Below are 15,985 nucleotides of genomic sequence, written 5' to 3' on the forward strand. Positions count from 1 at the left end.
AAAAATGACTATTCACACAAATTTGGAAGATAATTAAAGAAGAATAATATTGCTCTTGTATTTCACTCATATTATTTTCATTACATTCTCCTACTCATTCTTATCTCCATACTCAGGCCTCATTTGGAAACCCTTCATTGTAGCTAAAAAGTCAAAAAGTTACTAAATTAGTCAAAAAATTAACAACTCATACCAAAAAAATCAAAGATTCTCTTTTCTTTCTACTTGTTGCACATCTTTTCATAAAAAACCAAAAAATCATCCCAAATAAACTAGTTTTTTTTAGCTCATATTTTAGCCAAATAGCCAAAAGTTACTAAATTAATCTGTTCCCAAACGAGGCCTCATTCTTATATATTACATAGAAGCATGACTTATATAGGAACCTAACATGCAACTCTCACACACATTAAGACCCACTAACTCTACTATTCTTTGTAAGCACTAACACATTAACATACTACTAACACACCATTACCACCATTAAATGCATACCATTATTCCTCCATAACTAGCATAACTAAATGTATATAACTCCTAATAATAAAAAATAAAAAAAGGTTCATTATTTTCAACAAGTAGTCGGTTTAATTTCAGCATCTTACAAATACAGCAGTCAAACACAAATCACCACCTGACTCTGAGAGAGAGAGAGAGAGAGAGAGAGAGAGAGAGAGAGAGAGAGAGAGAGAGAGAGAGAGAGAGAGAGAGAGAGGGGGGGGGGGGGGGTTTACCAAATCTTTTAGTGGCCACAAATTCCAATTCTTGTCAGAATGCAAAAAGGTCCACCTCGTCTGAACTTTCCTCATAAATTAAATAACCGGCATCTCGACCATCCTCATTGCCACTACTCTGATCGCTATTATAACTACTTTCTGATGAACTCAAGAATAATGATGTCCCATCTGATGTATGACTGCTCATCTGTGACGGTAAGCTGAAATCACTGTGTGGATCATCGCCACTCATATGTTCAATCACATCGAAGCTGCAAAAACTGCAAAACAGACCAAGAATTCCAACAGAGAAAAGTTGTAGACATGGATCTAAGCTCCTTAAAATAATTTTTGGGCAAATGAACGCATAAACCAACCTTCCTTCAGGAGGGAACTCAGCCAGCAGGCAGAGACCAGGCCTTTCTTCCAATAGTTGCTGTACAGGAATGATACTGTATGTACACACCAACCAATTGTTGAAAAAACAAAAATACAATCAAAGGAACAGTCCAAGAATGAGGAATCATTACCTTGTGCTGTAACATCTTTCATACCAGTCACCTTCAGATGCCAAACCTTCCCTGTTAGATATGTCCTGTTGAACGGCAGTGGAATTTTACAAAGGAAACTCCATGATTTTCTTTTTAAATAAAATAAACAGAAAAAGCAGCAAAAAACGGAAAGAGATATCAAAGCATCAAGCCCAATTATCATACCCAGTCCAGGCAAAAGATACGAAAATTATAATGATTATAATCGGTTTTTACTCACAAGATGTCTAAGGACCTTATAATCTCCTGCAAGAATTGCTGTCAAAAGCCGTGCGACTTCCACCTGCACATGACAAAATTTAGAGAGAGAGAGAGAGAGAGAGAGAGAGGGGGGGGGGGGGATTGTAATCCTCACTTGCTTGAGATGCATACAGTCGCGTAACATTAAAACCTCCAAAAGGTTCCCCCCTGCACTGCCTCCAAGGTTCCTAAAGAACAAAAGGTTCCAAGAAAGAACAACTCAGGAAATCTTTCAAACGGGTAAAGCATACCAAATTCTATAAAAGCCAACCATCATTAACACACCCACCTTAGAAATGCACCAGAGATTGAGTAGGATGTTGAGAAGTCAACATATTTCAGTTTCTGAAAACCCTACATAGAGATTGATACAGCAGCTTTGAATCAGAATGGTTCTGCATAAGCAATTTGAAACCAGTTTCTAGATTTACCGTTCCAGTAAACTGATCTTGTACATAAATATGTGTTATCAGAAATAATATAGAACCCCCATCTCACACACACACATGCATGACTCATAGACACCCACATAGCATATCTTCAACTTTTGTTTTATATACTAGGCTGATCTCCTTTTGGCAGATCTTAAAACATTTATATAGGATAAATTCACATCAAATCCATAACGTGTTAATGGTTTCATGTCACTTGCCTACTAAGCCACTCAATGCCTTTCTCTTCCACTAATTGGGCAGTTTGTTACAGCTTTTAGGTGGTGATTATAGCTTATTTTAATTTGAGAGCTTGTGCGAGATTGTTTGGTACATCTTCTGCTTATAATTTATTAGACAGAAATAGCTTAAATAAGCTGATTATTTGGAAGTTGGGGAAGGGGTGTTTTTAGCTTAAGCTTTTTGATTATCAACTTTTAACTTAAAAAAGGCTCCACCAAACAGGGCCAATGTGTTTCTCTATTACAGCAATGTGTTGACTCTATCCTGCTAGAGGCTGGTTTTTCCAAGTGACAATTCCATGTATAAACAATCAAGTTGTCCGCGTGAGCATGTTTGGGGGGGGAACATACTATGAATTTTTGATGCGGAGGTGACAAAACATGTCTGAAGCACTGAAGAGTCGGGGACCATGGAGGGGCTGGGTGAAAGATGAAACAACCCAGCACGAGAGAGAGAGGTACAGATTGAGAGCTCAAGTTTAATACTGGTGCAGAAGTACAACTTTCTATTTATAGAATGTGAGCATATGAGCATATGCATGCAACGACATGTCCGGAAATCTAGGCGGTTATTAAGGAAAGCCACTGGGCGATTAGATCCCCATGTGCTGCCTTTTGGCAGGAAAGCATGCCTTGGAGGTACAGGAACCAAACTTCTGGAAAGTTCTAAGCCAAATTATGGAGAGGCTTGTCTCTCTCTCTCTCTCAGTCGGATAGGCTGAAGACAACTTGAACTGAGCAGGGTGAGGCATCATGACAGACATTCACATCTAGCCACCATGTGTCAAGACCTCTGAGTCCTGGGTGCCAAGTCATTCAACACACCGAGGCCCTACCAGTTTGGCCTAGACGAAGAGACATGAGGAGTCAAGACTCCTAGCTCCTGTGAGAAACTAAGAAAACGCCTCGTGCATCTCTTTGGACACAAGACCAAACCAAAGTGCGCACACTGAGTGTTATCAATCTAACGTTCCTTTTGAAGGTCATTGAGTGAGACTGAACATGTCCCCCGCAATGGCTGACATGTGGAGGTCTTTCTGATGATATGAGGCACACACCCACGCTGCTGTGTCTAGGACATGTGGCAAGTAAAGATACCCACAGAAGGAATTCTCAGGAAGTAAACCAGTCATTATTGAATCAACCTCTCCCACTTGAATATTTCTGAACTAAAAACAAAACTAGATAATCCTTAAAATTTAGAGGAGCAGGTTTTGGAATGACACCAAACAATCCAGAACTCCCATCCCAGCAAACTTGGGCATTCATTGGTTTTTGTTCAGAATGACATAGTCCCCATACCAAGAGATTTTGCATATATGGTGGTTGAATCTTGCAAAGATAGATTAGGAGATCACGAATGGCTTTGCCACACATTTTACATTTAATTGTTTTATTTAAAAATTAAGCACCGACATTATGAATGACATATTTCACATCTCCAAAAACACACCTTGACAAGTACACGGACTTTGTAGTCTTGCAGCTTAAATCCTCTAAGCGCCAAGGAAGTTAGATGAGGACAATTGTTCACTAAATCACTGCAGGTTGGAAATTTCAAACTGTCATCTCTACCTGGAAATAAGATGAACAAAGTAAGCGACAATTATTCAAGCATGAGAATACATGAACAATATTTATTTATTTTGATAAAAGAGAATACAAGTTAATATGCAGACCAAGAACAGACCTGTTTTTGATGATTCAAAAAACAAACGCTCTATTGAGCGACAGTGCTTGCTCACTGATTCCAATGTTTGCCTCAGTTCAACATAACTGTTGCAAGAAATACTTCTTCCTTTAAAAAATTAACCAAGTAGGTAAAAGGGACAAAACACACAGGAAAAGTAGTTAAATGTGATTATTTCTAAACAAGAGGGCCAGAACACAAACAGAAATAAGAACACACAAGAAAAAAACATTTTTTAGAAGACAAATGTTAATTTTCAAAGCTAATACCTTACTGCCTCCTACAGTCACATGCTTGTTCACCAAAGCAGCACCAAGTTAAATGCTCTACCCTGAGTTCCCGCCCTCCCTCAAATGCAAAAACATCGTTAAAGCCTGGCTACATGAATCCTAAGAATATGCAATTCCATTCTAGTTCCTTTGCAAGTTTAACTAAAACACACATTCTTTTCATTACATGTCTACCATATACACATAAAAAATTTAGAAAAGAAAGCAAACATCTCCCCACCTGAAGTTAGTTGGCTTTCTCTAGTTGGTAATATATAAATGAACATAACCTTCTCCATTTTTGACCAGTTCTTTTTAGGCCTTATTTTGCCATTTCAGAACTTACAATCCTTTCTCTCAGGTTGCAGCATGCTAAACCAAGTTCTCCATCCCATCCAATTGCCAACAGGAAGCAGAACAATAATAGAAATCAAGATTCGGCAGCGCTAAATATTGTCACAATACTGCATTTTTTTTTTTTTATGTAATAACAGTACCCAAATAGAGGGGCAGATTGTCTTGCTTTCATTGGTTTGATGATTGAAAGATTGATTGACAAATCAAGAAGCAAAAATGTTTTATCCTAAAGTACAATCAATTTATTAACCAAACAAAATAGTGTATACATTGATTCAAAGAGAGAGTGAGAGAGAAAGGACATTCAGAAGTCAGAATAACAAATTATCCACCCCTAGAATTTAAAAACAACTAACAGATTCCCCCACCCCCCCCCAAAAAAAAAAAAAAAAAGAATTGGGTAAAACAAATCACCTGAAGTAGCAACGAATAGCTTTTATATATTTATACACATTGCACACACAGATATACAGATAAAACACTATCGAAGGGGCAAGACTGTTATCATGCATTGTAGTATCTAGAAAGAGACAGAACGGTACTACACACTCATTCAAGGACCATAAATCCCCAGATTGAGAAAATAAACTTACATTAAAATCTATTGTAGTCACTCTTGGTAAATTACCATAAAAATGAAAATTTAGACATCCTAACCTCATCAACGGGAAGCTCAACTCCCGTCAAAGAACCTCCAAATTTAGTGCAAAACTTGTGCCAAAAATTGCATAGGGGCACATGTCTAAACCAATAAATTATTGCAATGTTTCAAATCAAATCCACCACCCTACAGGAAAACTCCACCCATCCTGACAGCAAGCAACCAAGTAATCCCTAAAAAACTAACGAGTTCCACATATCACAAACCAAGCTGCCCTGCAATGCATCAACAGATTTCTGTCGTCTCTGTTCATCTAAGCAAGAAAACCTCCACAGGAGATAAAATATTTCCAACTTATGAAAGTCACTCCATAGTTAGAATCTTGCTTAAAGCTGCTGGTCATGTTATCAAAGCAACATTAGGCAAGGCCATCAATACCACCCTACAAAGAAAACTCTATACGTTCACAGAAGGCCTTTCAGTTCATACAAAATGAACTTCATTCTCTATGGTGATGAGGCTGATCCCCCCCTCCCTCTTTCCAAATCTAGCTTGTTTCTCTTGATTCCCACAGCTCAAGGGAAGAGCTTCAAACCCAAATGGAGGATTGATCCATAATTTTCCAGTAGAGAATTAAATACCTAGCCAATAAGGATGACTGCAAAGAAAAGGACTGCTGATATTGGAGTAAGCATTGGAGAGCTCAGAGAATACACCAACAGTTTCATTCATTATTTTTTTTTCTTTGACATGTATTTTGAAGGGAACTGTACTGCTCTTAGGTATCAAACTCACTCTCAACATGCGGACAAAACACAAAATCTTTTTTCCTTTCTTCTATCCTTCCCCTTAGTGGAGGTATTGCTCCAGAAGAGAAAAAACCAACCAAACATTTGTATTAACCTGTTAAAAAAATAATTATTTGACAATATCAGTTGCGCAAAATTAACGTGAGTGATGTTGGAAAATATGAATAACAAACCATGGATTGGTCACTTTTCCCCCTCTCTCCCCCTTGGTAGTTGTCCCACCATTTATTCTTCTTTTCACCCTTTCTCCTCTCTCCCTTTTCCCCTTTCAGCCCAGCTTGCCAAGTGAGCTTTATAGACTTGTATATATGAACTATAAAAACCCCTTACATTCTAGTGATTCCCTTTCCCATCTCTTTTCAATAACCACTGAAAAAGTGCAAGTTAACCCCCCCCCCCCCCCCCCAAAAAAAAGAAAAAGAAAAAGAATAGTAAAGAAAAAAAGACAGAAAGAAAGAAATCCATATTTAAAGTCACCGTCCATAATAATAATCTTCAAGCCATGGATTGAAACCTTTCTTCTGCAACATTTTGCATAATGTACAGCCAAATCTACAAAACAATCTCAAACTTCCCAAATTCACAAGTAGAAAACAGATTTGAGACCCCTAAAAAGCCTTCCTGAATTTACCCACAATGACATGGCAGGTTACGTGATTTGTCACAAACTCAATCATGTAAGAACCAACTCCCTTGAAATGTCATTCTGGGTGAATCGTGGGTTCTAATTTATGGGTCTCTACTCTAGCATTCCTCATTCACAAGCTCTTCATAACTCTGAAACACAACGCAGTCTGTTGACCAGATATAACAAGCAAAACACAGCATCCACATATAAGGAAAAAATCAAGTTCCATTGATACTACATACACTTGAAAAGAACATAGAATTATTTTCCTTAAAGGGAACACACTAAAAATGTATTCCTCAATACAGCATGTTTTTCATATTATATTTATTTTTCATATTTATTCAAATAATTTCACCATCTCTTTCACAACTTTTACTCATTTTTATTTCTCTAACATTGTGAATGAGCAATATATTCAGAAATAACTACAAAACCCATAACAATGTTGATTGAAGTTCAAATTGGTTTCAAAAAAGTTGTAGAAATTAATTTTACTAGTGAATTTCTATAATTATTCCTACAGAAGCCAAGAGAATTCATTTGAATGAAATTTCTTGCTTTACTGTATTTATTTGTTCTATTACGGGGAAAATCCAGTCAATGTTTGGTCACTAAACAACATAACTACAATGAATTTTAAGTTTTATTTTTTTTACGATAACCATTGTAATTAATAAACATTCCTATCTTTATATTTTACTTCTTGTTTTTCTGCCAAGGCTCTGTTGAGAGATACGAAAAATAAATTCTCCTTGAGCTTTTCTAGAAATGCACAAAAAAAATTTATACTTTAAAAAAAATAAAAGTGCTCCTTTCCATATCTTTTAGTGGCTGTAAACTTGAAAAAAGTTTCAAGTCCATATCTTTACTTTTCCATACTATTGTTCCATCATTCTACTTGTATTTTCATAAAACAAAACATTCATCTTCCTTGCCTAAAGCACACTCTATCCTCATCAGTTTCTCTTTCTTTCCTGATCCTTTGCAATTTTGTTCTGCCAAATTCTGATTTTTTCTTGCATCAGAGTTCACATTGAAGAAAGCAACTAATGTTGACAATCTGTAATGCAACCAAAGATATTAAAGTTCAACATGAATCTCTTTTCCTGTATCACCCATTCATGATATTTAGATGTTTGTGAAGGAAACAAAGTAATAAATTTTAAAAAATAATCACACCAACTGATCCATGCGTTACTCCACTGGAACAAAGACATCACAGGTATGTGCAGACGAAAACAATTATTCATATTGGGGGCAGATCAATGACAAATTATAATGCTGGGTTTAGAAACCGTAGAAAAACATGATTAAACCAACTACTAATGTAAGAAAAGTGAAAAGCAACTAAATAGAACTTACAGGCCAACAATCTCAAGATCAAGAAGAGATGGGCAGGCTGACAATGATGCACAAAGTGATGCGTTATCCATTCTTTCAATATTGTAAAGGTGTAACCTCCTCAAAAGAGCCCTAACAAGAAGAGAAAGAGATTCAAAATTAATAAATAAATAGAACAATCTCTCTCTGTCTGTAGTGTGTGCATGATTGTGCACATGAGATGACGAGACTATCCCTGGAAATTGGCAGGCAACCCAATAAATAAATAAATATATACACCAAATTCTACTTAGAACCATACCCAGGAGCACCACTGTCCCCACTCAAAAAACTCAAGCAGGACCTTGTGAGAATAGATGACTCCTTTCCTTGTCTCGATCTCTTATCATTCCAGGAAAAGCCTGATGCATCCGTAGAATTTCTGATGTTATATACTAAAGGTTGAGAAGAACCAGGTGACACAATTGGTCCAGGCGCAATACCAAGCTTTAGAGACCTGCATTTAGAAAAAACAGAAGTAACTATACATTAGAAGAAATAGGCAGAAAATTATGTACTGAATATAATTCAATACAGAATCAACATAAAAATCATAATGAGGTAAACCAGCAACTGGTTACATAAATCATAGATGTTAAATCTCATTTTTGATAGAATATTCAATCATACTTCCATAGCCAATTGGAAGGCTAAATTAATATTTACAAGTTTTATATCCTCTTTCAACATATAGGCCCCATTTGTTTGGGGTTATAGGGAGGGGATTGGGTTTGACAGTAGTGAGGAGGGGATTGAGAATGGGGTGTTTGTTTTGAGAGATAGGGAGGGGACTAGTAATCCCTTGGGACTAGTAAGGAGGAGGAAGGGGGATTGGTAAGGATGAGGTAGAGATGATATTAGAAAAATAGTGAGGGGATTAGAAATTTTTTTATTTTTTATATATTGGAAATTTTTTAAAAATATTAATGTTTAATTTTTATATTTTTTATTTGTTTTATTATTTTATATAAAAATAATTTAACAATTCCTCACTATTAATCCCCTCACTATCAATCCCCTCACCTCACAAACAATCCCCTCAGTATCAATCCCCTCCATTCTATCTCCCAAAACAAACGGGGCCATAGAGTTTAGAAGCCATCTTTGTATCTAGGTAAAATTGAAAAGACCAGCCTTAAAACCCAAGTATTAAGGAGATGGAAACTAAAACCTTATAATTAGCACAGATGGGACAACTCCAGGTGATGTGGGACACATTCCAACAAGTAATATACAAGAAATGGCTGAGGAGCATATCAATCACAAGAATTTAAAAGTAATCTTGCCTCCAATTTGCAATGGCTTGAGTGCAAGTTTGTTCAATACTTGTGTATTTACATCTAAAGCTTTAGCATAAGTTAACAATTCCTAGCCTAATAGAGTTAATTGGCTAGCTGGAATTTTTACAGCCCTAACCTTGTTAAGACTGTCCAGGGATCAAGCATGAGAGAGTTCAGAGTCCCAGCCCCAAATTGGAATGAATCATGGTTAGTAGCACTATTTAGTTCAAGCCTAGTTGCCACTTGCTACGCCTACATATGATCCCTTACCACTAAGCGTGTAAGGGTGCAAATCAGGCGGGTTAGGTAGAGCTAAACACCTGCCTAGGTCCAACCCAAGTTTTTTTTTTTGTTTTTGTTTGGTAAAAGGCCCAACCCAAGTTGTGCTGAGAGCAGCCCGTAGCCCAAGGTCTTCTTCAGCCCCCCGGGTTAAGCTTGGGTTGCCTCAAATTTTTTTCTACATTTTAGGTTTGAACTAATATTTATAGGTTCATACACTTAATGTTGGGCTGGGTAAGGCTATACTATTTCATATTTTTTAGCTGGAATAGTTATCAAATCAAGAATTGCATTGCAAATCAAAATTCAAATTTTGCAAATCATGGATTGAATCAAATCAAGAATGGTAAGGTAAAAGACGATGTTAAACAATCGTATATATGAATAAATAAAATAAATTGATTTGACACATGTTTTACAATAGTTCTTATAAGACATAATTACAACGTCTAATTAGAAAGACATTGCCTTCATAGCAAGAGATGTGGGTCTAAATCCTGCTAAACATAAAGTCATTTAAATACATAATATATTCTCTTGACACTCGACAAATGGACTTAGAAACACTAAATAGAGTAGAATATGAATAAACAGTAAGTGGGTACCCTTTATTTTAAAACCTAAAACAATTTGCAGTGTGTGTATGCTTAGCTCAAAACCTCTGAAGATGTATTTTGACATTTTCAAAAGAAAAAAAATTGTTAAAAACCTGTTGGTTCTAAGAGGATGTGATTGGATCCTATTAAACCCTCTCATAGCCAAAATGATATTGAAACATGCATAAGTATTGGTTATTCTCGAAGTAAAGACATTTAGAAGTTGTATTATGACATTGTCTCCAAGAAAAAAAAGTAAACCTTATCGAAATCTATCCAAACCGATAGTTTCAAGAATAAGATGAATTGTAAACTATGAATCAAATTGTGACTCCTGCGAATCAATTATCTCTCAAAATAGATTCATCCAAATATTCACATATATTTATGCATGATCGTGAATGGTAAGATTCTAATAACAGATATTGGAACTAACATGTGTTGAAACCCTCAAACTATTTGAGCAAATATGATAGCTTAAAAGGCAAGCCAAGCAGTACCTCTATGTTAAGTTCAAGAAGCTAAAAGTGCGAAGATGATCTCTACATGCAGCAAAAGAAGTGGTACCCAAGACCACTATGAAATGGCCAAATAAACCCCAAAGAAAAAGTAATTAAACAAAAATAATGGTGCATAAAGAGTTTCCGGAAATTGAGCTGATAATTGAAGAATTTAAACAATGAAAAAAAAAACTGATATACCAACTCAATAAATTGTAGGAGAAGTAAATGAGCTGATAATGCTGTTATTTTTGTTTTTTTAAGAGCCCCAAACAGCAGAAACTATCGTACCTGCTTATTTTAATGGACTGCTCAAATGCGCATGCAGCAACACATCCTACCTTCATCTTCATGAGACAAAAATACTCTCTCTCTCTCTCTAATGAACTATATTTACATAAATCTATCTGTAATTATACAAACATGTTACATTTGTTTGTATTGATGTATGTCTGTCTGTATGTTATATGTATACTCAGAGCAAGATAAATTACTAGGCATGGCTTGTGGCATTACCAAACCTCAGCATTGTAATTACAGTGTTGCTAACACTCAAATTGCACCATTTTGTTTCATAAAATCTCATGACTGCACATCTAAACTCCATTCTCAACAATATGTGAGCAGTTTTCGATACAAGTAACCAATATTTAGTCTTCTCTATATTGCTGAACGGACAACAACCACAACAGCAAAAAATGTACGACGTTAATAATCTAGTAGCCACTTGTCCCTCGAAACCTCCTTCGATGATCTAGACCTAATTATTGCACATTTACACTGTTCATACTTGATGCCACATATAGATTCACAACATGCAATGTTTTCCCCTCCTTGACCAACATTCATTATCAACTGAAAAAATGAAATACAACTTAAAAAGAAAGATAAAGATAGTAACACAGGTCACACACCAACAACTAAATACTCGAATGAAAAGACAAACCCTTACTGAAGGACATTCCCAGCTCGTTGAATCATCGTAGAAACAACCACATTATTGACCTTTGGAACTACTGTCATCAAGTCAATATTGGCATAGCACAAAGGATCCATAGCACATTTATGGAAGAAAGAACATGTGGCTGCAGCATGGCATACACTTTGTGTATCAAGCATCGAAAAAACCTGCAGACCAGTATAAAATTACCCATCTTCATTATAATTGGCATCTTATCAAATACACATCAATCAAGTCTCTCTGAACAACAGCAAATTTGTTATTAATGCCCTAATAGTATTTGTTATTGACACAGACACGTAACACAATACGCACAACATGTCGATTTTTAAGAAATGCAGGACACGAATAAAAAACAAAAAGATACATACTTTGATAGTGAGATCAGGAGGAAGGGCCCAAACGAGGGCGTTATGAGTGGAGGAGCGGTTTCTGGAAGATCTTTTAGCGGCTTCGAGAAGGCTCGATCCTAAGTTGAAGGCTCGATGAATGAGGTCGTTCTGGTCGGAATCGGAAGCCCTAGATTGGAGAAGGCGATCGAAGGAGAGGCCTAGAGATGGAGAGGAATCAGAGAGACCTAGAAAGGATTCTAAGAGGATGTCCATGTGATCGAATTTTGAAACCCTAGGGCTAGGGCTAGGGCTAGGGTTGAGGATGAGATGGTCAGTGCAGGGACGCTTGGCCATGGATGGGAAGTGGCGGAGGAGAGGGGTATCCTTATTGGGCAGAGGGAAGAGAGAGAGTCTGTGGGTGGGAGGGGAGAGAAAATGTGTTGGGATTTTGTGTACGTGGAGTACTTTCTTGCGGCGGTTATTCTGTGAGAAGAGAGAGAGGTGTTTGGCTGTTTTGCTTCAACCGTCAGTCATCAAGGCATGATCATGTACTTGTTTTAACTGACCAAACAAACCGACGCCGTTTTAGAAAGAGTGACGTCGTTTGTTGAAATTTCCTTTTTCCTCGCTGGTTTCAATTTCAAATTCCATTTGGCCACCGAAGAATATCTGTTTGGTTTTAATTTGACTCACTCTCTTTGAGATTTTGCATTATACTCTGATTGATTGACTTTGAATTCTTCTGTAGCGTGTGGTTGAATTCTTTTCGTGTCTCAACGATATATCACTTCGTATGAATTAGGTTAAATATGGTTGGTAATAAGTTATAATTTTTATATGACGTGTGACTGAACTTTATTAATATCTCGGTGGTAGATTATTTTTTATTTTATGTATTAGATTAAATATGACCCGCAATAGGTTATCTTAGAGTCAAGATCTATGGTTGTAGTAACGACACCACAGAGCATTCTTTTTTTTCATGTTCAAAACAAAAAAAAAAAAATTAAAAATTAAAAATTAAATTTTTAATTTTTAATTTTTCGTTTTTTTTTTAAATTTTATTTTTAGTGATTTTTTTAATATTTTAAGTAAATTTTTTTTATTTTTTAGATACATTTAATATAAATATAATTAAAAAATATAATATTCATGATTTTTTTTTTATAGAGCAATCACTAAATACTAAAAATATAAAAAAAAATGAAAATTCAGTATATTTTCGTATTTTTGTGTACTTATTGATTTTTTTTTAAAAAAAATTACAAGTATTTTATTTTTTAGGTATATCTATGTTAGATGCATCTAAAAAAGAAAAAAATGGCTTGAAATATTAAAGAAATTCACTAAAAACAAAAAATATGAAAAATAAAAAACTCAATTTTTAAAAAATTAAATTCAAAAAATTAGAACCAAATAAGGTGTAGATTGTGAATTATGATAAAAGGGTAATTTTACAAGTAATACTAGAAGAATTTAAATGAATTATTAAATATTTACATTATAGGAGTGTGTACCATATACACCTTATGACTATAGAAGAAAATGATATAATTTCATATGTTCTGAGTCATAATTAAAAATAAATAAATAAATAAATAACCAAACACAAAAAAATCATAATCAAATATCTCAAAATAATGTCATAATTAAAGAAGAAATTTGGTCATAATTAAAAAATAAAAGGGTGTAACTAAGAGTGCAAATGGTACGAAGATATGTATAATAGAATTCTCTTACATTTATTATATCATATGTGAATCCCACAATAATATAAATATTTAATAATTCATATATAATCTCTAACTTATTTGATAATTTTATAAAAACAAAAGGCTAAGGCGTTGTAATGATTGAAAATTTTGAATTTTGAAATATTAAAATTGCATCTTAATTAATTTTAAATAATTATATAATAAAGTCTTAATAATTTTTCAATTACTTCCCCTTATACACCATCAGTTAATTTTTTTGGCCTACTATCACGGTTTGCGTGCATCAGTTCTCAAGTTGACTCGAAACCGATAAATCCTCCGGACTCCGTAGGCGATGTTATAATAATCATTGAGTTTATTTTGTTAAATTAGACTCATCTAGTTTATTGAGAATTGTAGTGTAGTGACAATTTTATTTTGTGTATGCTTAAAATCTAATTTGGTTCAAGATTTAAGAATATTTTAAAAAGATGATTAAAATTTTTTTTTAATTTTTTTTATGAAAAAAAGAAATAAGTTAAAAATTGAAACTCGATTCTCAAAATAGGCCTTAAGATTTCATAGATGAACTCTTCATGTCTTCGATAAGATGCTATACTATTAATATATTATAATTTATTAATTTAGAGCCATTATGATGAACTGAGAAAAGTGGCGCATAAAACGTCATAGTTGGCGTATACAACGGCCAATGTAATTTGAGATTCAAGAGATGAACTCATTGGACCCAAAATTTATTATTTCTGTGTTATATATATATATATATATATGTATATATATGTTCGAATTCTTTAAGATTGGACTTCCACGAGCTTCGCGCGGGGGAGTCGCGCTACTGTTAACTGAGAATAAGATGTACCACAATATATAGTATTATTAAAATGTATTTAGATAATTTTAAAGTCATAATATCAATTTACAAATAGACTTGATTAGATAAAAAAAAATTGAGTTTGAGAGCGTTAAATTCAAATTAAGTATTATCTCTATATAGAAGAAGAAAAAAAAAAGAATACTTACCAATCAAACCTATTAACTGGACTTATTTATTTATATGTTTTATTGACAAATTTATCATTGTAAATTTATTAATACAAATAAGAAAGACTGATAAATTTATCAATATGACTTAATGAATAAAAGTCCAAAAAATATGACTTAATGAATAATAAATTCCTGGTACTTTATTCAAAAAACAATTGCAAATCAGAAAATCATATATTAGATTGTCTTGTTTGACAGATGGTTTAACCATCAAAATATGTGACCTTGTTTGGCCGACCAAAAAAAAATAAATATGTGACCTTGTTTGAGCGTTGTTGTTTATTGGTTGTTTGCTTGAGTGATTAGTTTGAATGGGTATAACTAAAGCAATTACTAATTTCTTTATTGTGTTAACCACTCAAAAAAACCTTAGAATCAAATAAATCCAGCCCATGCATATTCACTTTGCCCATGTTTGATTTGATTTTTAAAAGCTTGTTTCAATTTTTTTAACTAAAAATTAATTTGGTGAAATAAATAAAAAAATTAAAAATATTTATCACTTTTATATAATTTTATCTTTTGGGAGGTCAAAATTCATTTTTTTAAAATATTTTTTTTAATATTTATTTTTATCAAATTAATTTCAAAATTTTCAATAATTTTTTTTTTAATACAAAATATATCAATTAAAAGCCAAGTATCTAGACAGATGTGTACCGAACAATGGTAACTTTAGTGAAAAAACATGGTGGCTTCTGGTTGGCTGAGCCAACATGTATCCTCAACACAGGTGGCTAAGTTTCAAAGAAGATATTATTTGCAAAATAATTTTTTTCAGAGAGTTTAGAAAATATGAAAATTTGTTTGGTTATATATTTTGAAAATAGTTTTGGCGTTTTGGAATTTTGAATGATTTGATATTTTTTTATAGTTGAATAGATGGGTATGAAAGAAAAAATAATTGATTGATGTGTAGTAGAGAGAAAAGTGATTTTGAATTTTTTTTCCCTAAAATTTTCAACTAAACATGTTGAATTTGTTTTTTCTCCCAAAACATATTTTGAGAGAAACAAAACATGCTTATAATTTCTCATATAAATATATTTATAAACACAAGCATATTCAATTGCTATAAATTTATAACCCATATATAAATCACAACAAAAACACTATGAAATAAACAAATGAAAAACATGCAATCTTAGACCCAAAAAAGCTATATAAGTTATTGTTTAATTGTTAACTAACATTGTCTTCACATAATTCATACATTATATTGGATATGTACAGTGGGGATTCGTTTACAAAAGGTAAGAAGAAGAAGATGTACTATGTGTTAGAGTGATTATGTACAATGTGTATAAATATATCCTTGTCTTTCTTGCTGTACAATATTTTTAATTTTGTGTGGTAAAATT

The 15,985-nt window shown here is 33.9% G+C and overlaps 1 protein-coding gene across 1 annotated transcript; it reads right to left on the bottom strand.

The window, feature by feature from the left end:
- Positions 1 to 544: 544 nt before the first annotated feature.
- On the bottom strand, positions 545 to 12,397 carry LOC114264194 (F-box protein SKIP17). The gene is made up of 12 exons (XM_082899565.1): positions 11,905 to 12,397; positions 11,525 to 11,700; positions 8,180 to 8,374; positions 7,900 to 8,010; positions 3,871 to 3,956; positions 3,634 to 3,755; positions 1,797 to 1,861; positions 1,623 to 1,695; positions 1,488 to 1,550; positions 1,247 to 1,311; positions 1,094 to 1,168; positions 545 to 997 (listed from the first exon to the last, which is right to left on the bottom strand). Exons 1-12 carry the CDS (start codon positions 12,217 to 12,219, stop codon positions 769 to 771), a joined length of 1,575 nt encoding a protein of 524 aa, XP_082755691.1. The 5' UTR covers positions 12,220 to 12,397; the 3' UTR covers positions 545 to 768.
- Between the last annotated feature and the right edge of the window lie 3,588 nt (positions 12,398 to 15,985).

The sequence above is a fragment of the Camellia sinensis genome, chromosome 12 (genome assembly GCF_055761805.1).
Source record: "Camellia sinensis isolate YWXY chromosome 12, ASM5576180v1, whole genome shotgun sequence".
Lineage (NCBI taxonomy): Eukaryota > Viridiplantae > Streptophyta > Magnoliopsida > Ericales > Theaceae > Camellia > Camellia sinensis.